Source organism: Heterocephalus glaber, unplaced genomic scaffold (assembly GCF_053883595.1).
Source record: "Heterocephalus glaber isolate CG9 unplaced genomic scaffold, H.glaber_assembly_v1.0 deba00001673, whole genome shotgun sequence".
Lineage (NCBI taxonomy): Eukaryota > Metazoa > Chordata > Mammalia > Rodentia > Bathyergidae > Heterocephalus > Heterocephalus glaber.
Genome location: NW_028258410.1, coordinates 13,370,137 through 13,394,042, shown reverse-complemented (window position 1 = coordinate 13,394,042; position 23,906 = coordinate 13,370,137). Strand labels below are relative to the sequence as shown.

General features: G+C 48.7%; 1 protein-coding gene and 1 long non-coding RNA gene across 3 annotated transcripts in view; one reads left to right on the top strand and one right to left on the bottom strand.

Annotated features, from left to right (window-relative positions):
- The window catches only part of Cass4 (Cas scaffold protein family member 4), a 61,502-nt gene extending 37,602 nt beyond the window's left edge, over positions 1–23,900 (top strand). The window contains exons 5-10 of one of the 2 annotated variants that reach the window (XM_021238929.2): positions 6,805–7,215; positions 13,183–13,284; positions 16,246–16,326; positions 17,755–19,065; positions 20,136–20,213; positions 23,133–23,900. In XM_021238929.2, coding sequence (XP_021094588.2) covers positions 6,805–7,215; positions 13,183–13,284; positions 16,246–16,326; positions 17,755–19,065; positions 20,136–20,213; positions 23,133–23,540 — 2,391 coding nt within the window. In that variant the 3' untranslated portion in view covers positions 23,541–23,900. The remainder of the gene's footprint in view (positions 1–6,804; positions 7,216–13,182; positions 13,285–16,245; positions 16,327–17,754; positions 19,066–20,135; positions 20,214–23,132) is intronic. The other variant, XM_004858014.3, reaches the window with a different exon arrangement.
- On the bottom strand, positions 3,835–13,189 carry LOC110344532 (uncharacterized). The gene is made up of 3 exons (XR_015446114.1): positions 12,366–13,189; positions 5,949–6,208; positions 3,835–5,830 (listed from the first exon to the last, which is right to left on the bottom strand). It is a non-coding gene; the product is annotated as an uncharacterized LOC110344532 (long non-coding RNA).
- Positions 23,901–23,906: the final 6 nt, after the last annotated feature.

Genomic DNA, 23,906 nt, shown 5'->3' with positions numbered 1-23,906 from the left:
TATCTTCTCCTGGCCCTCGGAAGTGAAGTATGAACACGTCTGTCACCTTTCCTGAAAACTAAGAATTCTTGAAAACAACTAACTCATAGAATCTGTGGGAAAAGACCCAAAGTGCTAAGTATGGACATGTTTCAAAGAAGGATTTCTGTAAGGGAAAAAATGCTCTTCTTGTTGACCTGGGCGGGGGCTACATCTTTGTGCAGAGTGGGAGCCAGAAGTCACTGGTCACTTGGAGTTCCTTGCACCTTCCCCACAACGTCCCTGGTTTGGGGCACTGTTTATTACCTCATGCTGTGGGTAGTGACTTTATGGTATGATTTATCCTTCCAAAGAAATAATGACATTTAAGGCTATTTGGATGGAAACTATTATGACCTCTATTTCCCTACCCATTAGCTACTTTTTTTTTTTTTTTTGAGACAAGGTCTCACTATGTAGTTCAGGCTGGCTTCGAACTCAGTGATCCTCCTGCCTCTGCCTCCCGAGTGCTGGGATTACAGTCGTGCACCACCACACCCACACCCATTAGCTACATTTTTAAAGGGTATCGCTGTGTTGCCCAGGGTGGACTCAAACTCATGGACTTGTGATCCTCCTGCCTCAGTCTCCGAAATAACTGGGACTATAGCCATGTGCCGCTACACTCAGTCTTCAGCTACAAATTTTAGTTTCAGAAGTATAAAAGTTTAGAAAGAGGGAAGATCGTGATACCCAAAACAAGGAGAAAGAAGGATTGGACCATAGTGTGGCTGAGTCCTGTTTTGGGAAAGAGGGAGGACAGCAGAAAGGGGAGAAACAGCCTCAATGGCAGGAGGCTCCAGGCCAAGTGTGGAACCAAGAATGCATCAGAGAAGCCTCGCAAGGGGCAGAAATGCTCAGGCCCTACCACTGACTGGGTTTGCAAGGAGATGTGGGCAGAGCCTGCGACCCAGCCTGAGCCGGACACGGTAGTGGATGCTTCACTTGGCCCCAGTGGCGATATTCTAAGTAAAATCTGCCTGCTATGCTGGTCTCCACCACACCCACTGTCACACTTCGCCTGTCTCACATAAATGTTTATTGCCCAGCCTCTACAGTCATTTGAGTTCACTGTTCCTGCCCAGGGAAATTCTTTTTCGATTTAAATTTGATTGTGAGTACACTCATGGTGGGGAGTTGGTTCATGCATATAACACATCTTAATTCTTTTTATTTCCCTTTCCCCTCCTCTCCCTCCTCTGTCCCTCCCTCCCTTCATCTTCTGGTCCCCTTCTCATTTGCAAAATATCTATCTTCCTGCTTGCTATTATCCATCTTTTATTTTGGTCTTTTATGTATACATTGGATTTCTCATAAAAGAAAAACCATGTGATATTTAAGCTTGTGTGATTTATTTCACTTAACACTATGGTCTCAAGGTGCATCGATTTTTCTACACCTCACTCAAATTTATATTTCTTTATAGCAGAGTAATATTCCATTGTGTATAAAACACCACATTTTTAATCCATTCATTTGTTGATGGACATTAAGGCCACTTCTAAGATTTAACTATTATAAGTTGTACTGCTATGAATATGGACATGCATGTATCACTGTAATATAATACCTTAAACTCTTTTGGGAAGATACCCAAGGGAAGGGAATGAGCTGGGTTTGATGGAATTTCTGATTTTTGAGGAATCACCTTACTGATTTCCTGTAGTTGGACTAGTTTATACTCCCCAGGGTTCCTTTATCCCCACAGTTTCGCCAGCATTTGTTATTATTTGATTTATTGCTGATAGAATCTCAGTGTTGCTTTAATTTGAATTTCTTGAATGGCCAGAGATGTTGGATATTAGCCATTTGTGCTTCTTCTGAGAAGTGTGTATTCATCTCAGTTTCTTGCTTTTTAATTAGGTCTTTAGTTTGGGGGGCTATAATTTTTTGAGATCTTTATATATTCTAGATATTAGTCCTCTGTTTGAGGAATACCTGGCCAGAAAAAAAAAAAGTTTTCCCATCCTGTAGGTTATCTCTTCACTCTTGGTTTCGTATTTTTGTTTTTGTTTTTTGTTTGTTTTTTTGCTGGGCAGAAGGTTTTATTTCAATATGATTCTATTTGTTGATTCTTGATGTTGTGTCTTAAGCAATTAGAGCTCTATTTAGAGAGTCCTTGTCTATGTCTGTGTCTTCAGGAGTTTCCCTACTTTATCTTCCAGCAGACTGTTTCTGCTTTAATATCTCGGTCTTTGAGTCATTTCACTTTTATTTTCCTACAGTTGAGAGATGTGAGTCTAAATCCATTTTTCTGCATGTGGATATCCAGTTTTCCTAGCACCATTTGTTAAAAAGGTTGCCTTTCCTCCAGCATTTGGAGATTCTACTAGCCTGACCTGTGTTCAGACTTAAGAGTTAGCACATTAGAGTAGAAAACCGAGTGGGCTTGGGGTGGGCGGTGGTTGTGCATCCCTGCTCTCTACCTGGTGCCTGGGGCCTTGGGTGGTTGCTCACTTACCTCTCCTAGTCCCAGGGGCCGCAAAGCTCTAAAATGAGACCAGCAGAGGAACCTGTGTTCAGCCTCCCTCCTGCCAACCCCATCCCAGCTCTGATAGTGTCTGCAGCTTTGACCCTTCAAGTAACAGAAGGGATCAAAAGGGAAGATAGAGCTGAGAGGCAGGCAGGGGCCTGGGAGAAGCCAGCAGTCACTGAGGAACTGTGCCCATGTGGCCTGGAGAACAGATTCCCAACCCAGGACCTGGGATGGTGGAGTCTTATTAAAGGCCATGCGGGCAGCTTTGCGATGCACACCACTGAGCTGGCTCTGCTCCAAACTAGAACTGCTGGAGCCAGATGTGGCCATGCCCACCTGTAATCCCAGCACTCGGGGGGCTGAGGCAGGAGGATCATCACAAGTTCAAGGCAGCCTGGACTACATAGTGTATTCAATGCCAGCCTGAAAATTAAAAACATTTTTAAAAAGAACTAGAACTGCTGGAGATGCTGGCTCTTCATGCCACCACCAGAGACAGAAAGGGTGCAGACCAGTCAGCTCTGCATCTACTTTTTCCAGGCCACCCAGAGTGGGTCCTCCTGCTTCTGCGGCAGTTCCATTCCCAACTTTTCTCAAGGTTTGCCCCAGCTGGCTTCAGCTCTTTCCTGCCCTCCCTACAGCCATGGGATGAGGCACCGCCCATCTGCACAAGACTTTGGCTTTGATTAATGCTCTGGCTCCATATTTGCTCTATACAACCCCCTTTCCACTCACCCACCAGATATAAATACCAGCAACTGCAAAAATCCACGCCCAGGTCCCTTTTTCATCTGTCCCCAGGCAGCCTGGCCACGTCTCGGTTCCCCAGCACCCCCCACACACACACCCCCTTTCTTCCTCTCCCTGTTCTTCATCTGACCCACTCCTCCCCACCCCCACAGAAGTTTCCAGAGCCACTTTTTCGGGGAAACTTTCCCTACATCCTCACTCACCACTACTTCCCAAGTGCACTCATGCCTCTCATGACTTCCTGCTCTTAAGAGAAGTAGAAAGACCATATGGATTCTAGGAATCAACGGGAGTTTATCCCTTCTGAGATCAGGAACTGTTTTGCTCACCATGGTGTCCTCATCGACAGATGGGAAGATCACAAATGCTCTAAACATACAATATTGGTATATTTAATGGATGGACGGACGGATGGATGGATGGATGGATAGCTTTCTGGACTTCTTCAGTTCATCCAGTTGAGCAGAGATTAGCACACAGCACTGCATCCCAGATGCCTGAGATCTCGCGAAGATGTTATACTGATTCTTGTCTTTTTCCCCAAAGCCCCACCCCTCCCTCCTTCAGAGACACATTTTTCTTCCCCTCTCCTGGTTGGTGTATGAAGATGGGCCTGTGGGGAAGATGTCCTTTTTGGAAAGTGATTAAGAACCTTTCTTCCATTGTATTTGGAGTCTAGCAGCCTGTGTGCCTGTGAGGAACAAAAATATAAGTGTATTTCCGCTGTGTTTCTGAAATAGCTACACAAATGTGGGTTCCTCAGCAGTGGCCTCGATGGCTCCCCTCTGTTATCTGTGAGGAGCTGGGGACAGTGCCCGGCAAACGGGTGTGCAGGGAGAGTTTGCTGCTGCTCTGACGCCTCTGCAGGGGACTCGAGCTGAGACTTGAAAGCCGAGGAGCCAGTCATGCAAAGATCTGGTAGCTGAGTGTTCCGGGCCAAAGGAACAGCAAGGAGGAGGTTATAGGGTGGAAGCGTTCTGGAAAAATCAGAACAGTGTGTTGGAAGGGGAAGCAGCAGACTAGAAGCCTGGTGGTGCAGGGCCTTGAAATGATGCTAGAGTTTAGGTTTTGTTTAAGTGTGGTCCAAAGCAATTAGAGGTTTTTAAACAAGAAACCAAATGATCAGATTTATGTGTCTAGAATATTCTGCCCGAGGACTGCAGAACAGTTTGTAAGGGGAAAGGGGAAGAATGGTATGAAGAGACCACTTAGAGTCCAAGTGACCTTAGACAAGTGATTGGATCTCTCTGACCCTCAGTTTCCTCATCTGTAAAGTGGGAATAAGAAAGCCTTCCTTGGAAGGTTCTAAGAATTCATGATGTAATGATATCAGCACATCCAACATACAATAGCTCCCCGTTTAGTATAGTTCACTGTTTTCTCTCCTTTCTACATGAAAATGACCCCCCAGAATTCCCACAAGTGCTTTATTCTTCTGTAGAAAACTTTGATGGTCTTGGTTATTAATGAATCGTGGTGTCCAGACACGTGCCCTGCTGCCTATAAGGAAGTGTCACATATATGTGTGGTGGTGACACTTGAAGGTTTGTTTTCCTCTGCTAGAAGTTCACATTCTGGGAAGACATAGCAGCTGCCGTGCAGGCAGAAGCCTGTAAGTGAGCCACACATGAGACTGCTGCTGTCCACTGTGGACGTCTGTGGGTGCCCGGTGGAGTAGGTGACCACAAAAGCCATTGTTCTCTGGGAGCGGGGGAAACCTCTGCTTTTCACAGTGGACAAATCCACCAGGAAGCCTCTGCGGTCTGGACTCCGCCGAGCAGCTGTCCTCGAGCAGCAGCTGCACTGTCGACAGACACGTGCCATCTGTCTGCTAGATGGCTATGAGCATGTGTCAGGGAAGCCCCTCTTTCCTGCGAGACTGCTTTGATGTGTTGCACAGGAATTGTGGTGGCTGGCTGGAGATTGTGTATGTGTGTGTGTGTGTGTTTCTTTAATTTTTTGAGGAGCTCTGCACATGCTTTACCACTGAGCTACATCCCCAGCCCTAAAGTGTAAAGTCGGAAAACGTAAAATCACGACTATCTGGCAAATATAAAATGAACGCATGCTAAGGATTTTAACCAGTTGATTAATGAATGGTCTGTCCATCGGCTCCTAGGTCAGCGGTGGTGAACCTATGGCGCGTGTGCCATCGCTGTCCTAGGTGCTGGACTCCAGGATGCAGCAGAAATCAAGGAAAGGGTGGACTCTGGTGCTTGCACTCTAGTGTTAAACAGACACTGAATGGTGATTGTCCGCTCCGTGAGTTAAATACTAATGTGATGAGCATAGATATGGAAAGATGCTGAGAAAGAACAGGTGAGTGAGGACTAGTTTGGTTGGTGACGGTGTCAGGATGAGTCTAGAAAGATGTGGGGGATTTCACTGGGTGAAAGTCTGCTGCCCCTTGTAAGACAGAGGAAAGAGTATGTGTGAAGGGTCAAACTCCCCGAAAAGGTGGCACTTGTAGTGGGCTGACGAGGAAGTGAGATCCATGAAGCCGGAAGTATGAGCAGAAGCAAATCACACGGGGCTTTGGAGATCTGGGCAGAGTTTGGTCTTCATCCAGAGGGAGTTGGGGAGCCACTGAAGGGGAGCAGAGAGGGGAGTGGCATGATTAAAATTTGTGTTTCTGAAAACTCGAGTACTAGGATTGTGCTGTGCATAGCAATACATGTTTGCTGGCTTGGGAAGGAACAAGTACCTGGCAGAGAAGGCAGCTGAAGTCTAGTAACTAACTAGTTATCTGCTGCTCAGTCTTGTAAACTCTGGACTCGCAAGTGAAAGCTCCACATCGCCCCTCTAGGTTGATGATTTCTGGTTCACCATGGAGGAGGAAGCAGCTCTCATCATGCAGGCAGGGGCGCTTCACAGTACACGTGCCCATGACTCTTCAGGATGTTTCATCATTTTGTAAATGTAGGATAAGGTGGGGCACAGCAGGAAGGTTACAGGTTTCCCAAGCTGCAAAATATCACCCATTTATCAGGCAGAAGGCCAAAGCTGATTCTGCTGTTTGATTGGGTTAAACGTTTCCAAGAATGAGTTAAGCAACATTTCACTTTTCCTTGGCAAAGATTTTCAAACAAATGTACCATCCGAAAAACAGCTAATGCTCAGGTATGTTAAGGTGCAATGAAGCAGCCAGGCTCTTCCATGGGGGAGGAACTGTAAGTTGATGGAAATCCTGTGCAAGCATTTGTGACAGCAAAGGAGAGCCCCAATAGCTTTACTCTGCCAACTTCCCATAGAAATCTTAACCCAATAATGTGCTGTACACAGGATTTCAACTCAACTATGCCTATGCTGCCCTCGACTGTATAACTACAAGGGTCGTAGCTTTCACAAATTTGAAAAGGACCACAGCAGCATATTAGGGCTGCTCGACCTGGTCACGGGGTGCAGATAAACCTTCCCTGAGGACGTGGCCCCAAGGATGGGAAGAAAGAAGGGCAAAAGGAAATAGCAGCCCTGGGTGCACTGGGTTCCTGTGTGGTGTTGGTGTAGCAGACCACGGACAACGGTAACATCAGCAAATTCTCTTTTCCTCCCACCCCCAGACACTCCTGGCCAGAGCACTTTACAACAACCGCCCTGACTGCTCCGACGAGCTGGCTTTCTCCAGGGGGGACATCCTGACCATTCTGGAGCAAAACGTGCCAGAAAGTGAGGGCTGGTGGAAGTGTCTGCTTCATGGCAAGCAAGGCCTGGCCCCAGCCAACCGCCTCCAGATCCTCACAGAGGCCTCTGAAGACGGATCCTGCCCTGCTCTCAGCTGTCCTCCCACCAGCGAGGAGGAGACCTACCAGGTGCCCACCATGCTGCGCTCCTTACCGCCAGGGCCCGTGTATGAGCCGATGAAGAGCTGGGTGGAGGGGTCCCCACCTCCCACTGCCCAAGTCTACGAATTCCCTGATCCACCTTCCAGAGCCAGAATCGTCTGTGAAAAGACTCTAAGCTTTCCAAATCAGGTACGTGCACATCCAAAGGAAAGGAAAGTATGCTGCAAGTCATTGCTGTCCTTCAAATTGAACGTGCAAGGGGGACCCTGATGCTTGGTGGCCACAGATGGGGAGCTTAGGGGCGGGGCCCATACTCTCAGCACACCGATGATTGCCCAGCTCCGCAAGACTGGCCACACCGTCAGTCTATGCATGAGAGCTCGGTGGATGCTCACAGTGGCCTCTTCACACTGTGGAGATCACCAGGCCCACTACTGACCAATGATGGGCTTGGATTTCCTTTGTGCCAAGGCAAGAAGTTACTCATCACATTTAGAATGTGTGCGTGCACGTGTGCGCGTGTGTCAGGGGAGGGGTGGCTCCATAAATGTTGCTGATCACCACAGTGCTACCATCCAATTGTTTAAAAAAAGATGAGGGCTGGGGATTTAGCTCAGTGGTGCCACCACCGGGTGCCTCACAAGCGCAAGGTCCCGAGTTCGATCCCCAGTACCAAAAAAAAAAAAAAAAGAGGTATTTATTTATAAGAGGAAAGAAGGAGCCATCAAATCAAAGACCAAATGAACAAAAATTCAAAAAACACTGCACACATGTATGTGCACATGGCCTCACACAGGAAGGGCTGGAAGAACCCATACCGGATGTGGGGCCTTAGGAAGTAGCATGGGCCAAGGACAAAGTGAAGGAAGGCGGGCAGCAGGGACTGTTGTTTCGAGCTCACCTGTGTCCCCCGCACCTAGTACCAAGCTGTGCACAAAGTACGCCCTCCATAAGCATGTCACGAACAAACAGATTAGGAAGTTGATTTCTGTGATCTATGGAACACGTAAGAAATCTGTGATTTTGACACTGTCTGTTTTTCTGAAAACAGAAAAAGGAGCTCTTAGTGAAGGCAGAATGAAAACTTTTTTTTCAAAAATAAAAGAAGGAATTAAGAGAAGGAGAGAAGTGATGCGTTGCTTTCCCCAAGCCTTGGCGTTTGTGGGGGTTAGGGGTGCAGAGCAGACCAGCAGGGTCCAGCCCTCAGGCATTTCCCACCACCACACAGCCCAACTGGCCGCAGCCCAACAGGGGTCTTGGCGGGTCTGGGTCCAGGGAAAGGCTGCTGCCCCAGTGCATGAGGTGTGATTTAAAAGGACAGTGAATGCCTAAATGTCTAAATTTCATTACAGTAAAAGATGCATTGCCACTAATCCCCTCAAATACTCCCTCTCACTTCACACACACTCACCCTATCATTCCTGCACTTTCTGAAGCAGTTCTGGAGGTCCTCTTTTGTATCTTTACAAAGTATGGTCAAAAACACAGTTAATGCTGCTGCCGCCTGCCATCCAATGGAAAGGCAGGCTTTTAAAAACATTACAGTGGGGGCGGGGATTTGGCTCAGTGGTTCCGCTGCCTGTCTCACAGGCACAAGGTCCCGAGTTCGATCCCCGGTACCAAAAAAAAAAAACACAAACATTACAGTGTGTCCTCATCCATCTTATATACCAGATGTGGCAGCAGCTACTTCTGGCTCTTCCCCAAAGTCAAAATGACCATGAAAGGTAAACATCTTGAATCAGTTCAGGACATCAGGCAGCCACAACAGTGCAAAGGAAGACATTCACGAAGGAGGACTTCTAACTGCAAAGTAGCAAGGATGATGGGATCAATGTGTTTGAAGTGTATTTGGAGGGGGATTCATGCTAATGTGTCTTTTACTGTAATAATCTTTTTAAAATGCAAACATTCATCATATTTTTCAGTCACCCCTCATCTATGCAGTGGGGGGCCCAGGAATAAACTGCTGTCTTCCCAGGCCTCCCCCCAACAGCTGGAAGGTGTTGATTCCTTCAAAAAGATTTTGAAGAGTTCTGATTTTCTAACTCCCTGGCTGCAAGGCATAGAATTAGACAACTGTCGCACAGAACAGCTGCCACATGCAGGCGCTGGCTCCAGGCACCAGGAGGAAGAAGTTTCCAGGCTGGCTGGGCCTTCACAAGCAGCCCACAGGATGGACCCTACCTCGCTGTTCTGGAGCAGCTGGTCTGCTCTCCACCTGGCGTCTCAGCTGTGGTCGGAGCAGCTGTCTCTGTGTGAGGACTTGGTAGTGTCTCTTCTAAGAACAAGCGATACTAGCTGAAATGGACTGAACATCAGTGCCATTTCCCCCTTTCCCCAAAGCGAAAATGGACGTGGTGTCAGCCGGGCATTCCCAGCACTCAGTACAGTACTGGCCCCTCGGGTACTTAGTAAAATTTGGCTGAATGAGTGATGTGAGCCACGAGGCTTCAGAAATTCAGACTCACTGCCAGCTGCTGAGCGGGAGAAGGGAAGGATGAGTCTACTGCAGGGGTTTAACTCGGCAGGACCCACAGGGCCTGTGCTGGAAGATGTGTCCTGACACAAAGCATGGCGGCCCTGTGAGTCCTCACTTGGGCCCCTGTGGGAACCAAGAGGAACTGCAGCTTCCAAAGGGGAATTCGGGGCCCCTGAGTGGGGCTCTGAGGTGGCCATGGTAAAACACCTGGGGAACTTTCCTGCCCGGATTTTCCTTCTTAAGTTTCCTCTTTGTCTTCCCAAACTACATTTTTTCTTCCTTCCTTCCTTCCTTCCTTCCTTCCTTCCTTCCTTCCTTCCTCCCTTCCTCCCTTCCTTTCTCTTCCATTGAGGGTCCAGTCCTGGTTTTCTTGGCTTTTGGGGTAAGCCCTGTCACTCTGCAGCACTGAGAAGGAACATCTTGACACCGTCTGTGTATCTCTTTCCTCCTGTCAGGAGGTTGGACCTATTATTTCTCAGATCACCTCCAGTTGTACCTTATGATGATTCTAAATAACTTCACATCTCCCCCAGCTTTAAAAAGGAGGGATCTAGAGTCAATAGAATAGTTAATAATCAGCTGAGAATTTTCTGGCCACAGAAAAGGAAGGCATCGCCTACATGCTCAGGTGAGCTGACATTTAATCCTGAGTTTGACACTGCCCAGGAAATACAATCAAGCAGATGTGATCATTGATAGAACCAGGAAAGTCCCAGCACCTGGCTTCAGCTGCTTTCCAATGGAGGGTTCACAGGCTTGGGCCACTAGAGTGACTCTTTTTTTTTTCTACCGGGGAATCGAACTTGGGACCTTGCGCTTGCGAGGCAGGCGCCGGAACCACTGAGCTAAATCCCCGGCCCTAGAGTGACTCTTTTCACAGCCTCCTTTTATACTTGATCATCTCTACATACAGACTGACTCCAGATGAAAAACCAAGATCACAGGAACATGTGGCTTTTCCCAAGTTGTCCTAAGAGAGGCATGTATGTGTCAGATGTCACCATAGCTGGAAGTGACCTCTGTGGACCTATGGATTAGAACAATTGTCCATTTTACAGATGAGGAAACTGATCCTGGGATGGGAAACTGCCCATCCAGGCTCCTGCAGCTATGGCTGCAGAGCTGGGACTAAAGCTCCCTGGTCGAGTCCATCTGTCTGCCTTGCCCCAAAGAGAGAACCCTCTCTTGGGCCATCCCTCATCATGGGCCACCCCTCATCTTTCACTTTGCTGTGGCTTAAGCTTTTCTCTCTATGGAGGTTTTTGTTAAAGTCTCGCCTTCTCAGATCCTAAGGGTACAGCTCAGCTAGTATCAGTCACAAAAGGGAACGAGTCGGGAATGCAGCTGTGTGGGAGAGTGCTTGCCTCATTCATGGAAAGCCCTGGGTTCAATCCCTAGCACCACAAGTAAAAAATAAAACCAGCCCTCGCGTGGCACCCCGCACCCTGCACCTTCTCCCTATTACTTCCCCCAGGGTAACCACTATCCTGAGCTCTGTTTTACTTTAATGTCTACTTCCTTAATAGAATATGCAGGCCTGATTTAAAAGAAAATAGAGCACATAATGAACATATTGGATTTTGGTTTCACTTCTAAGGGGGACTCTGGTGTTTCAAGTGTAAAGAGCTAGGTTTCCTGGTGAAGTTGCCATCAGACCCAGTAGTTCCTAAACCAGAATTTCTTCTGTCTCCCTAAACCTTTCAAAACCACATTTCTCAGACATGTTCCTTAATTCACTGATACCCGGAACCTACATTTTCCAAGAAACTGGGAATTTTTGAGGTGGCATCTTTCTATCTGATATGTCACTCTCAGGAAACTCCCTTGGCCCTCTGGCGGTGCTTCTACCAAGCATGTGTGATCCACAAAGCGAGCCACATAAACAAAGTGGGCCTGAAATCACCGGGGAGTAACAGGCAAGGGGGCAGAGTTGGAAAGGTTCTGTGGTGAGGGCTGGTGTCTTGGGATAGGTGGAGCCTGGAGGGGGCAGACCAGGAGGAGATGGACGATGGGTCAGGATGCTCTTGCCTGGTCCCCAAGCCTGGATGGTCCGTGGCTTCTTAGGCTGTTGAACAGCTTGGATTTGAGTAAAAATCCAATGGGGACCACTGATGAGTCTACACTGAACCGATCAGCCTGAGCTTCCGGGCTCTGCTTCCCCTGCCCATGACTCAGGTCCTCCGGGCACTGATGGGATGTCACCTCCCTGATGCTAGGATTTCAGAGAGCAGCGCTTCCAGACCCTGTTTTGTTGTTAAAAGCAGCTGTTACACAGAGAAGGGGTCTGTTTTGACACTTGACAGCTGCATCGTGTCCTTGGGAGAAGTGTGTGTCCTGTGGGATTTGCAGCTGCTGTATCTCCATCTGTGATTCCAGCCTGATGAACAACCAGGCGGGGTTTTATGTATTAAACTAGATTTTACTGTCCCAAGCTGGACACACTCACCAAAAATGAACAAATAAACACCAGCACTTAGCATGTGCACCCCAGCGCTAGGTTCTGGGGACATCAGTTTGAACGAGGGACCCCGGCCTTGACCTCGTGTAAATCCTGACTACCCTCCTAATCCAGCTTGGAAATCCTCTGCTCAATGACAAGCTCCTTGGGACCCAGGTGGGAGGTACATTTTTCATTTCCTAGGCTCTCAGGAACTTCAGCTTTTCCTCTTTCCAGCCCTGTCTTGAGTCCCAGCCTGTGTCCTCAATGTGCCCAAATTCTACTTCCTTCCCTCTTAGAGTGAGGCCCTGTCAGCTAGCACCCACTACCCTATTAAAAGCTCACCCTCTGCCAGGCCCCTCCTAGAGACAATGTGATTCAAGAGGTCTGAAGTGGGACCTGGATTATTTCATGGCTCACCAGAGAATTCAGATCTCCGATCCAGGGTGGAAGCCGCCACCCTGTAGCACACAGCGCAGTCCCAGTTTAGAGCTGACAGCAATGGGCTCTAAATGGTTATCTGGAGCCCCAGATTCCCTCTGCAGGCACAGACTCCGAGGCAGCAGCACAAGCAATCACCGAAGAAAGGCTCCTAGGAAACGTGAGCGTCAGTGAGCTGCTTAGCTGACTCCCCACTCCACCTCTCCCCTCCCCTTGCCTGCTCCCCTCTGTTACCTTCAACCACTCAGCACCACATCTCTTCACCTCCCACTCCTGACAGCAAGAGCTGTCACCCATGGTTCCTCTGCTCACCTCTGACTCCCCCATGGTGCTCACCCCAAGCAGCACCCCATGGGCCTATTTCCCCTAGACCTTCTGAGCTGTTCCAACTACCCGCTGACAGCCGCAGCCTCAGCATGACTGGGTGAGTGCAGGAACAGGCCAGGGTGGACTTCTCACCTCCCGATCCCTGGAAAGCCTCACAGTTACGGAGCAAGCTCGTGTCCACTGCACGTTCTTGGCCCCTTCAGCACTCAGAGGTTTGCCAGGTGTGGGGCCTGAGAACCTGCACTCTGACTGCTTCCCAGGTGAGGCAGAGCAGGCAGCTGTGGTCCACCTGTGAGGAAGGCCGTCCTCCAGCAAGGGGCCTCCTGCCAGCTGGCCCCAGGCTCCAGCGTGAAGGATCTGCCCACAGAGGCGTCCAACAAGCTGTCTTTGCATTGGAGAGGTCACCCGGAACGCAGTGGTGACAATGAGCATGACGCTGTCTTTCCCCTGGCCCTTCTCTTTCTCCCAGGCCCTCTTCGAGCTTCCCAGACCTTCGAGGGCCTCGGCGCCAGCCCTGCTCTCCCAGGTGTACGATGTGCCTGCCCACAGCCAGCCCTCCTTGGCCTTTAATGTGAGTCTCACCCAGCCACCCTGCTCCCTTCGGCCTCTGTGCCGTGGAGCCTGGGGTTGGGGTGCATGTGGACGTCACATCTCAGCTCTCTGAGGTCTTCAGGGGCCCCACACTGCTCTAACCCCAAAGGTGCCCACTCAGACGCCAGCTGCACAACAAGACTCCACAGAACACTGTGGCAACTGAAGTTCTGGATGTTTGTAAAGTTGTACTTTTCACATGTAATAGAGGGGCCAGGATGTCACTCAGTGGCGCTGCGCCTGCCTCGGAAGTACAAGGTCCTTAGTTCGATCCCTGGTACCGGAAAAGAAAAAAAGAAACAAGCGATGAATGCATATGTAACAGATATTTCATTATGTATGTATTATGTATTGTGCACGCACACTTGCATTTTTAAAAAAATCTTTTTGGGGGCATTGCTAAAGATTGAACCCAAGTGCTCTACCACTGAGCCACATCCCCATCCCCAACCCCCCCCCAATAGTATCTTGAAGGGTGGGTATTATAGTCTTAGCATTGGTTATCACTGACAGCCAAACAGTGATTATCTTTGTTTTAGGGTTTGTTTTTTTAAACTTACTTCTACATAACTGGAACATCAAATTTTTTTAAATGTGCTTCATGTAATGAAAAATAACCTCAGCGGAGTATGGTGGTGCACACCTGTAATCCCAGCTCTCAGGAGGCTGAGGCAGGAGGATCCCTGTGAGTTTGAGAGCATCCTGGACTACACAGTGAGACCCTGTCCCAATTTAAAATGACAACAACAAATCTTTAATCTTTTTTTTTATGATGCTGGAGATTGAACCCTTGGCTTTTGCACTGAACTACATCCCCAAGCCTTTTAATTTTGTTATTTTGAGACAGGGTCACACTAAGTCGCTCAATTGCCCAGGCTAGGCTGGGACTTTGGCTCCTCCTGCCACAGCCTCCTGAGTGCTGGGATCACAGGGCCACACCACCACGCCCAGCTCTTCACTCCTTCCTTGGTTCTCAGCTTCCACCATTGCAAGTGGGGTCCTGTGGGAGCTGCCCCATGCCCGCTGCCTGGCCCTGCCCCAGAAGACCTGTGGTCTCAGATCTCAGCCACAAGCATCAGGACCTTCAGCGCTTCCGTGTGACTCTAATGTGCAGCTGGGGCCGAGACCACAGCAGCAGTGTCAATAAAACTCATGCAGCTCTGTGACTTCCTGGTCACGGGTCTGAAGAAGCCACTTTAGCCTCCCTAGTCTCCCTGGAGGGGATGCAATGTCCTACCCAGGCAAGATCCACCTCTCAGCTCATGTCAGGCCAGAGCCCTGCCCTCCCTGGCTTAGTCCTGCTTGCTCGACCTGGGATCCCAAAGTGTGAGCTCAGGATGGAGTGGGTTCTCTGCAGTTCCTTGTCAAAAACTGGCACAGAGACCTCCTGCTCTGAATGGTCTCAGACCCTGGCAGCGTTTCAGACACAGGCACGGCGAGAGGGCTTGAGGGAGAAAGGTGCCACTCGCCTGGCTTCCTGGTGAGCAGGTGCAGGCGCTGGAGGGCAGTGGCGGGTCCAGCCGACTCCCACTCCTCCCGGGCTGTCCCCTGCCTCGCTGCTGAGCACAGTTCACCTGCAGCCCCGCCTGGAGGTCAGTGTCCCTGCTCTGCCTCTGGCTCCTTCCCTAGCTCCAGGCAGGAAGGGCACCTCCAGTGCACCCTCCTGAGGGGCCCTCATCCATTCTGCTGGCCCTTGCTCAGCCCTGTGACCCCCGCCAGGGCCACAGAAAACACGTCCTCCCTTCACTGTGAGAGGCTCCGGGAGCACCGGCAGCTGCCTCGGGGGCCGATGTCCTGGCACAATGGCCTCGCTCACCTTGCTCTAACCCTGGCCCCATCGCATCCCATCTTCATTGAAAGTTCTGATGATTGGTTCATCATCATTTTTAAATTAATTATGATTTCGGAAAATATCCCCTAGATGTATGCGGCGTTTGTTCCCTTCTGAATGTTGTGCCCTAGGCGAGGGCTTTGCTTTTCTCACTCTGGTCCCGGCCCTGGGATAGGCCGCTGCTCTGCTTGGTCATCAGCCTGTCACCTTTGCCCTCTCCAGCCAGCGCCCACGCTGTGACCCCATGCTCAGTGGACACGACTCGAGTCACTAAAGGGTCCCTCTGGAGCCCTCCATGCTTCGTTTGAAGGGAGGGGATCCCCTTTCCCAGCCAAGGAGAATCCATGGGAGGCTCAGAGCCTGATTCTCCCAAGAAACCCCTCCAACGCCCTGCTCCTTCTCTTTCTTGACAAATCTGTTTCGGTGCTGTCTCACTTTGGTTTGAAACTTGGATCTTTTTGCTCACATCCTGATATACATGTTTTCTGATTGCTGTGAGATATACATGTATATAATATAATATATAATATATAATATTATAATGTATGTATTTCAACCCACTGAAGGTAAGTAACACTGTAGGTCCTCAATATGATATATATTTGTCCGAAAGTCACTCAAAGCCTTTTTATTGCTGTAAGTACTGTATGCATGCAGTGCCATTTGGCTCAGTGTTTAGTGGGTAGTAGGCACTCGATAAGTATTTTCAGGATGAATACGTGAGTGATAAACACAGGAGAATTTCTACTGAGAAAAACAAGTGAAAAGGAAGACATAGGAGATGCCAGGGTCATTTTTCCTTCTGGCTTCATTGGTTCCAAAGGCTAATTCCTTTAGGATGAGCTGTCAGTTAAACATAGGCGACTGCACTTAGTGCGCTATGGCTTTTCCCACCTTTGGAGCAGAAGTCCTTTAAAGCACCAAGTCCTTTGTTGAATGCACACAGTGCAGTACAGAGACTTCCTCCGGAACAGCAGCTTGACTGAGAACCCCAAAGTGTTCAGGGATTTGTGTCTTTCTTTGGGAAAAAACACTGGAGTGTAGAGAGTTTGTGATGGTAGCCATTAGGAAGGAAGAATCTAATTTGTCCTCCTTTATGTCCTTCCCTAGGAGCCAGCGAAGCACCAGTTATATGATATACCAACTAGCCCCCACAAGGCAGCCTTCCAGCTCCCACCCAAACAAGCAAGTGTGAGTATGCGCAGGTGCCAAGATTTGATGTTGTGAAAACTAAATGTCCACTGGGAAATGTTATCAGCTTGATATGTTAGTCAGCTTTTCATTGCTGTGACAAAATACCTGAGACAAACAACTGATAAGGAGGAAAAGTTTATTTGGCTCATGGTTTCAGACGTTTCAGTCCATGGTAGGTTGCTCCATTCCTTTTGGGCCTGTGGTGGGGCAGGATATCATGGCGGGAGTGCATAGTGGAGCAAGGGTATTTGCCTCATGGTGGCCAATCTGCAGAGAGAAAGAGGAAGGGACTGGGGTCCCAATATCCCCTTCCAGGGCACCTCTGATGATATCACTTCATTCAAGTAGAACCTCTTAATGACTCTACCACCTCCTAACAGCATCACAAGCTGGAGACCAAGGTCTCAACACATGAAGCTTTCAGAGACATTTCAGGTCCGAACCATAGCACTCAATCAAAACTCAGAATGCAAATTGCACTCCACAGAGTCTCACCCTTGAGGCAAAATTCCTAACCGCACTGGTGTTTATGCACGGGATTGGGCATGTGGTGTGATAAGTCTTTGAACTTCTCTGTGCTTCAGTTTCTTATCTCAGAGGCCTGGGGAGTATGAGGTGGGATATTCCCTGCAAAGCACCCAGAACAGGGCCTGACACCGAGCAAGAGCTCAGCAAGTGCCAGGTGATTGCTTCCTGCTGGGGGCACCTCAGAGATGCACTGTGTTAACGTATCCTTTGACTTGGATGTAGACTTCACTTGCAATCTGTACAATCCACATTCATCATTAGATTCTACCACATGTCCCACGGACACACTTAGGCCTAAGGTTACTGGGGGAAGCCTGACAAAAGAGGCAGCACTTCAGTGTCATGAGGGATGTATAGGAGTTCGTTAGATGGAAAAGAAGGGATTGGAAGGGCAGTTAGGAGAAAGGGACCATTTCTGGCAAAAAAAAAAAAAAAAAGTGGAATTCTGAGCCTGGGGTGGGTGGTTCTAAACAGCCTGGGTAGACACTGCAAGCATGGCAAGAGTGGGATGGTGGAAGTGAAGAGAAAAGAGGCTCAAAAGCATACAGAGACAGACTGGGAGGAGCCTTGGCTGATGAAGGCACTGGGGAGCCACGGAAGGAACTTGAGCAGGGGAGACCAGGCTTTAATGAATCATTCAAATGCTCTTTTTCCCTTGTTGTACCGGGGCTTGAATCCAGGCCTTCACCCTGAGCTACATGCCCAGCCCCTCTCTCCAGCTTTTATTTTATTTTATTTTTTAAATTTTGAGACAGTGGCCCAACCTGGGTCTGAGCTCGCAGTCCTCCTGTCTCAAGATCCCGGAGGGCAAGATTACAAGTGGGTCCCACCGGGCTCAGTTCAAGCCTTCTTTTTATCGCTGCTACTCTGGGGCAACTTTGTGTGGTTCTTCCACAGGGCCAGAGCGTTCCCCCGACACCAGTGCTGGACTTCAGAAGAGGTGGTTACAAGACATTGCCAACCCCTCAGAAATCAGGATGGATTTATGACACGCCAGTGCCTCTGGCAAAGGCCACTGTCAGAAATGCATCTCCAACCGGCTTCACAGAAGAGTCAAAGCCAAATGCTGTCCCCAGTTCGGCAGCCACTGCCCTCAGTCCCCAGGGCAGCAGAGACTGGGTCCTCCATCCGCAGCCCTGTGACAATGTGCCCAGGCAGAAAAAGCTCAGCCTTCCTGAAATCCCTTCTTATTCCTTCCCAGCACCCAACAACACAGTCCCTTCAGATGCAGGCATCAGCTACAAGGTGCCTTCAAGCTTTCTGATTCCCCGAGTGGAGCAGCAGAACACCAAGCCCAATATTTACGACATCCCTAAAGCAAGCTCAAGTGCATCTCAGGCTGAGAAAGAATTTCAAAAAGCCAAGGAGGCTCCAGAGAATTCCACGGGCCTCAATTCCTGCCCATTCTCACGATGCACAACCACTCTGTCTCCTGAGCTGGACAGATTGTCTCTTTCCAGCTCCGACAGCAGAGCCAGTGTTCTTTCTTCATGCTCCTCTACATCCACCGACTCCTCCTCCAGCTCCTCCTCGGACGAGTCAGCCAAGGAGCTCTGCCTGGACGTGGACTCAGCCAAAGAGATGGCAATGGCCCTGCAGCACAAGGTGGTCAGCTCTGCAGCTGGCCTGCTGCTGTTTGTGAGTAGGAACTGGAGGCTCCGAGACTCCCTGGAGGTCCATATCCACGCGATCCACAGGGCCGCAGACCACATAGCAGAGTCCCTGAGACAATTCCTGGATTTTGCCCAGGGAGTTCATGGGATTGCCTGCAACCTCAGTAACAGTCACCTTCAGGCCAGAATTCAGGATCAGCTACAGACAATCTCCAACTCCTACCAGAGCCTGCTGGGAGCAAAGGAATGCCTGGACAGCTGCAAGTGGTCCCTCGACGTTCTCTCAGTGGACAAAGTCCAAAACAGCATGGATGACCTTGAGAGGCTTGTCATGGTTGCGCGGACGGTTCCAGAAGATGTCAAGAGGTTTGTCTCCATTGTCATCGCTAACGGGAGGCTCCTTTTTAAGCAGAACTGTGAAAAGGAAGATACGGTACAGTTGTCCCCAAATGCAGAATTCAAATGTGCGAAATGTGTCCAGCTTCCTCAAAGAGAAACGGAATCCTACCAAAAGAGCACTCCTTCTAATAAACAGCGGGGAAATGAACACTCCCCTAAACTAGCAGAGAAAAACAGGACAGCTGTCTGTGAACAGGTGAGTTCAGAGTTCGAAATGATGTGACAGGGTTCACTGTTAGCCAGCGTGGTCATCACTAAGAGAGATGCTGAGAACTTTCATCAGTAGTGTGTTGGCTCTGGGGAAACCCAGAGAAATTGGTTCCTTTTCCCAGTCAATCAATCAATCAATCATCAATCAATCATCTTCATGAAAGTAAACTCCTAGATAAAATCCTAATTAGCAAGTCAGATAATTATTTTAATATTAAGGCAGATGGAACACATGCAAATTTGGATTTCCTCGAGAAATATTTGGGGCTCAGGTTTACCACTGATGCTGGAATTAGCAAGATTTTTAAAATCACCTAGAAATCCATTCATTGAAGCCAGGGGAGGTGGCGCATGGCTGTAAGCCTGGCATTCAAGGAGCTGCAGCAGGAGAATCCCGAGTTCAAGGCCAGTCTGAACAATAGAGATCCTGTCTCAAAAAAAGTAGATCCATTTGTTGAGTGGCTTTTAAAATCTTACTTCCAAGTTTCCTTGTATTTTTGAAAGTTGTAAACTTAGTCATCATCAGCATGTTTCCTAGAAACAGAAAAGGAATATGAACTTTTTTCCAGATTGTTCATGGCCTGACCAGCCCCCGGCTTGCAGTCATGCTTGGAAATACTTTGCTGGCCATCTCCAGACCTTACAGAAACTGACTTGAGTCCAGGGACTACCAGCTTCAAGGGCCTAGCAGGCAACTCAGGGACTGGGTCACGGAGACAGTTTGACACGTTCAGCCCTGGCCTGGGGGCCCTGCTAAAATACCTGGCGACATGAGGGCTCTGACACATCCTAAAAATATGAATGTTTTAATTTTCATTATATATATATAGGTATAATTTGTTAAACTATACGGGTCATTATAATAGGCCATGTTGGTAGGCGAAATTCAGCCCTTGGGCTGCCCAAGTTTCTTTTGGTTGAAAAAAAGATATCATTAGGCAGATCCATGGACAAAAATATCAGGAGAGATGCATAAGTTTTAAAGTGAACTTCAACAGTCATATCGTAGTGTAAAAACCATTCAAGCCGGTAATTTAAAGGGATTTTATTTTACAGATGTTACCTGGCCTAGAAGAGAAAGAAAAGTCCATCTTAGAACGAAAGTCAGATGAAAATAAAAATGTAGGACCAGTGGTAAGCCATCACACTCACTCTCCGACTTCCGGTTGAGGTGGTTTTTGTCCCTAGAGTTGTCTCCTCAGCTGTGGAAAATTCACTATGACAGCATGACTCACACAGGGTGGCTTGCTATTTCCTTTTGAGCAGTAGAAGGAACTCTGGGGAGCCCAGTGTCCCCAGTGTGAACCTTTGACCACCAGGGAAAGGGTCTGGTTGCCCTGTAGGGTTCCTGGGGGTGCTGCCACTGTGGCCCTACAGAGCTATCTTGTCCCCGTGACATTTTCTGTTCATGCTTCTGGTTACAATGGCAACAAGAAAAACATCTGGGTTTGGGGTTTGTGTATCCTCAACACCTCTTTGACACTTGATCTACTTTTTTTTTTTTAATCAAAGATGTTATCGCTGTGCTTATTTTTACTGGTTGTCTCCTCTATGTGGCAAAGAATAGTAGTCTTCTATTTATCCATTTTGAAAGTTTTCTCTAAATTAATTAAAGTAAATAATGAGCCCATTTAAAGACCAAGTGTGAACAGCAGATGTTAAGAGACAGGCAAGAAAGGGTATAGTTTGCAATGGTTGTGAAAGTTATCTTGGAGTTATTGATGCTTGGCTAACAGTGAACCAATTTGACAACCTGGACTTCGGGGCATGTGGGGTGGAAGAGCGAAGGACAGAGAGGTCCCATAACTCAGAAAGGGTCATGTGCCTTCTCCAAGGCAAGCTAAGGCAAGAACTCAGGCTTCCTGACCCCCAAACCCAGACACTAAGCTTTGGGCTTTCCACACCGCTGGGTCATGCTGTTTTCCTCTATGGAAAGAAAAGCTTTAGACCTGTGGTTCTCAAACTTGACAGTGCATGGCAATCGCCTTACCAAAACTCCGAAGGCTGAGCCTCACTGCAAGTTTCTGCTACAGTGGGACTTGGCGAACCTAGGAATCTACATCTTTGATCAGTTCTTGGGTGATGCTACTGAAGCTGGTATAGGGCCCCTGCTGTAGCCAGCAGTGCCTCCGTGGTAGGAGACCAGGTGTCTTTGGCCCCGGAGACAGTTCCCTGTACCAGGGTGTGGTGTTTGGGGTCTCAGCCTCCATCCACCAACTGCTCGGGGTCATAGCTCCGCACATCCCCGCACCCAGGCTCAGGGTCACGGTGCAGTTTTCATCCACCTCTAGCTGGTATTTACAAGTTAAAATGCTGCCAATTAACCTCTGGCTCCTTGCATCTCCCTGCTTCTAACCTGCACCTCACTCCTCTTAGCCTCCAGACCCCCAAAGAGGCATTGTAACTGACACCCCAAACTGTTCTTCACTTTGTGCTAAAAACTAGTCACTGTTTTCATTTCCCAAATATGATTTTTTTTTTGCAGTACTGAGGACTGAAGATCTCACATATGTTAGGCAAGCACTCTACAACTTATAGCCCTGGCCCTTATTTATTTATTTATTTATTTATTTATTTATTTATTCAGTTATTTATTTGGAGAAAGAGTCTTACTAAGTTGCCCAGATTGGCCTTGAATTTGCAATCCTCCTGTATCAGCCTCCTGAGTGGCTGGGCTAAACATGAAATTCTAATAATGAGTAGACCTGTCCAGCACATTAAGTCCTCTGTCCTTGTCCCCTCCAAACCCAGCAGCCACTGGGGACACAGCCCCTTTCTGAAAAACCATTCTGTATGTCCCCTCTGTGAGCGCTGTCACAGGTAATGAGAGTGCGGTTGGGAGAACAGGTTCAGGCTTAGCCCTTTAACTGTGAGCTCTGGACCTTTCATTTTTGCTAACTGAACGTCCCTGGCAGCCTCCGCCCTGCACTTCAGTTTCCTCACCTATGAAATGAAAAGAGAAGCTTCTTGTGGTGCTGCACACCTGTAATCCCAGCTTCAGGGAGACTGAGGCAGGAGGATCACAAGTTGGAGTCCAGCCTGGACAACTCAGTGTCACAGCAAGACCCTGTCTCAAAGTGTAAAGAGACAAAACATTAAAAATGGCTGGGGATGTAGCTCGGTGGTGGATACGCCCTGGGTTCAAGCCCCCAGTCCTGCAAAAGTAAATAAGTAAACTAACAAAGGAGCTCAAGATTTTTACCTGGAGTGCTCACCACTGAGTTAGGTGCTAGATATTGGCTTTGGGGGGAGATGTTGATTCTATTTCCCAGAAAGTAAATCTCTGGAAAGTAAAATTTTGGTGAAATCATATTAGCAAATAGGCATTTTCATATTAAGGCAGATACCAGTAGGTCAGCCTATTTGATTTATTCTACAAACTTCTGGAGTTCAGACATACCTCTTCTACTGGAAGTAGAAAGAATTTTTAAGTGTTTTAGAATCTCTTCTTTTTTTCTTTTTTCTTTCTTCTTCTTCTTTTTTTTTTTCCTTTGAGACAGGGTCTCACTATGTAGCTCAGGCTGGCCTTGAACTCACTATGTAGCCCAGGCTGCCCTCAAACTTATGGCAATCCTCCTTCCTCAGCCTTCTGAGTGCTGGGATTACAGGCATGGACCACCATGCCCAGTTTAAAATCAATTCTATGAGTAAATCTTTAAAATCTCATCATCAAGTTTCTTTTCTTCCCTCCCTCCCTCCCTCCCTTCCTTCCTTCCTTTCTTTTTAACTAGGGATTGAACCCAGGGCCTTGTACCTGCTAGGCACATGCTCTATCACTGAGCTACACCTGAAACTTTTCCTGCACGTTTGAATGTTATGAATTTGGTCACCCTCAAACATGTTTCTTAGAATTGGTTCCTTATGGTTCACTGAGGTGGTAACGTTGCTTTGAAAACATCAATTTGTTAGACAAATGTTGCAGCATTGATTTCCCAAATGAAACTGTTTCTCTTGTAAAAAGGCTTGCAAATTGAGCAAAAACAGGAAAAGGGAGACAACCACAGCCTGGTGACCGATCTACCGCTTATCTGCTTTGGTCTTCCTTTTCTCTAGAATCCCAGCTTGCTACCCCAGCCCTGGAGCGGGCCGGCCCCCGAGAGGAAAGTCCCCCTTTCTGAGCACTGCCGGCTGTACTTCGGAGCACTCTTCAAAGCCGTGCGCGTGTTCCACGGCAGCCTCAGCGCCGGCCAGCCGCCCGAGGTCTTCATCACGCAGAGCAAGCTGGTCATCACGGTGGGGCAGAAGCTGGTGGACACGCTGTGCAAGGAGACCCGGGAGAGGGACGTGCGCAACGAGATCCTCCGCAGCAGCGGCCGCCTGTGCGGGCTGCTCAAGTCCCTGGCGCTGGCCACCAAGGATGCGGTGCTCAAGTACCCGAGCCCTGAGGCCCTGGGGCTGCTCCAGGCCGAGGCTGAGAAGCTGGAGCATCATGCGAGGCAGTTCAGAGAGATGTTGGAATGAGCCCTTCCCCCGGGGCTAACTCTCGTACCCATGACCTGTGCAACTGTGCGTGATGGGACAGGCCCGCGGGCCATGCACAGACAGCACCGAGTCCACAGCACCACGGGGCCACGCAGCCCAGGACGCTGACCCCAAGGGGGCTCCGGAAAGAGACTCGGTATTAAGGACGCCGTGAAGTGAGTGTACAGTGCTGGTGTCTAAGCAACTTTGTGGAGAGCATCGTGTAACTCGTTACATGTGTGCATGGTTTACATTCATTCATCCAACGCCTATTTATTGAGCACCAGTTATGCACCAAGTTCTGGGAGCTGCCTGAGTGTCAGAGGCTGGCTGAGCTCATGGTCCGGTGGGGGACAGACATGATGA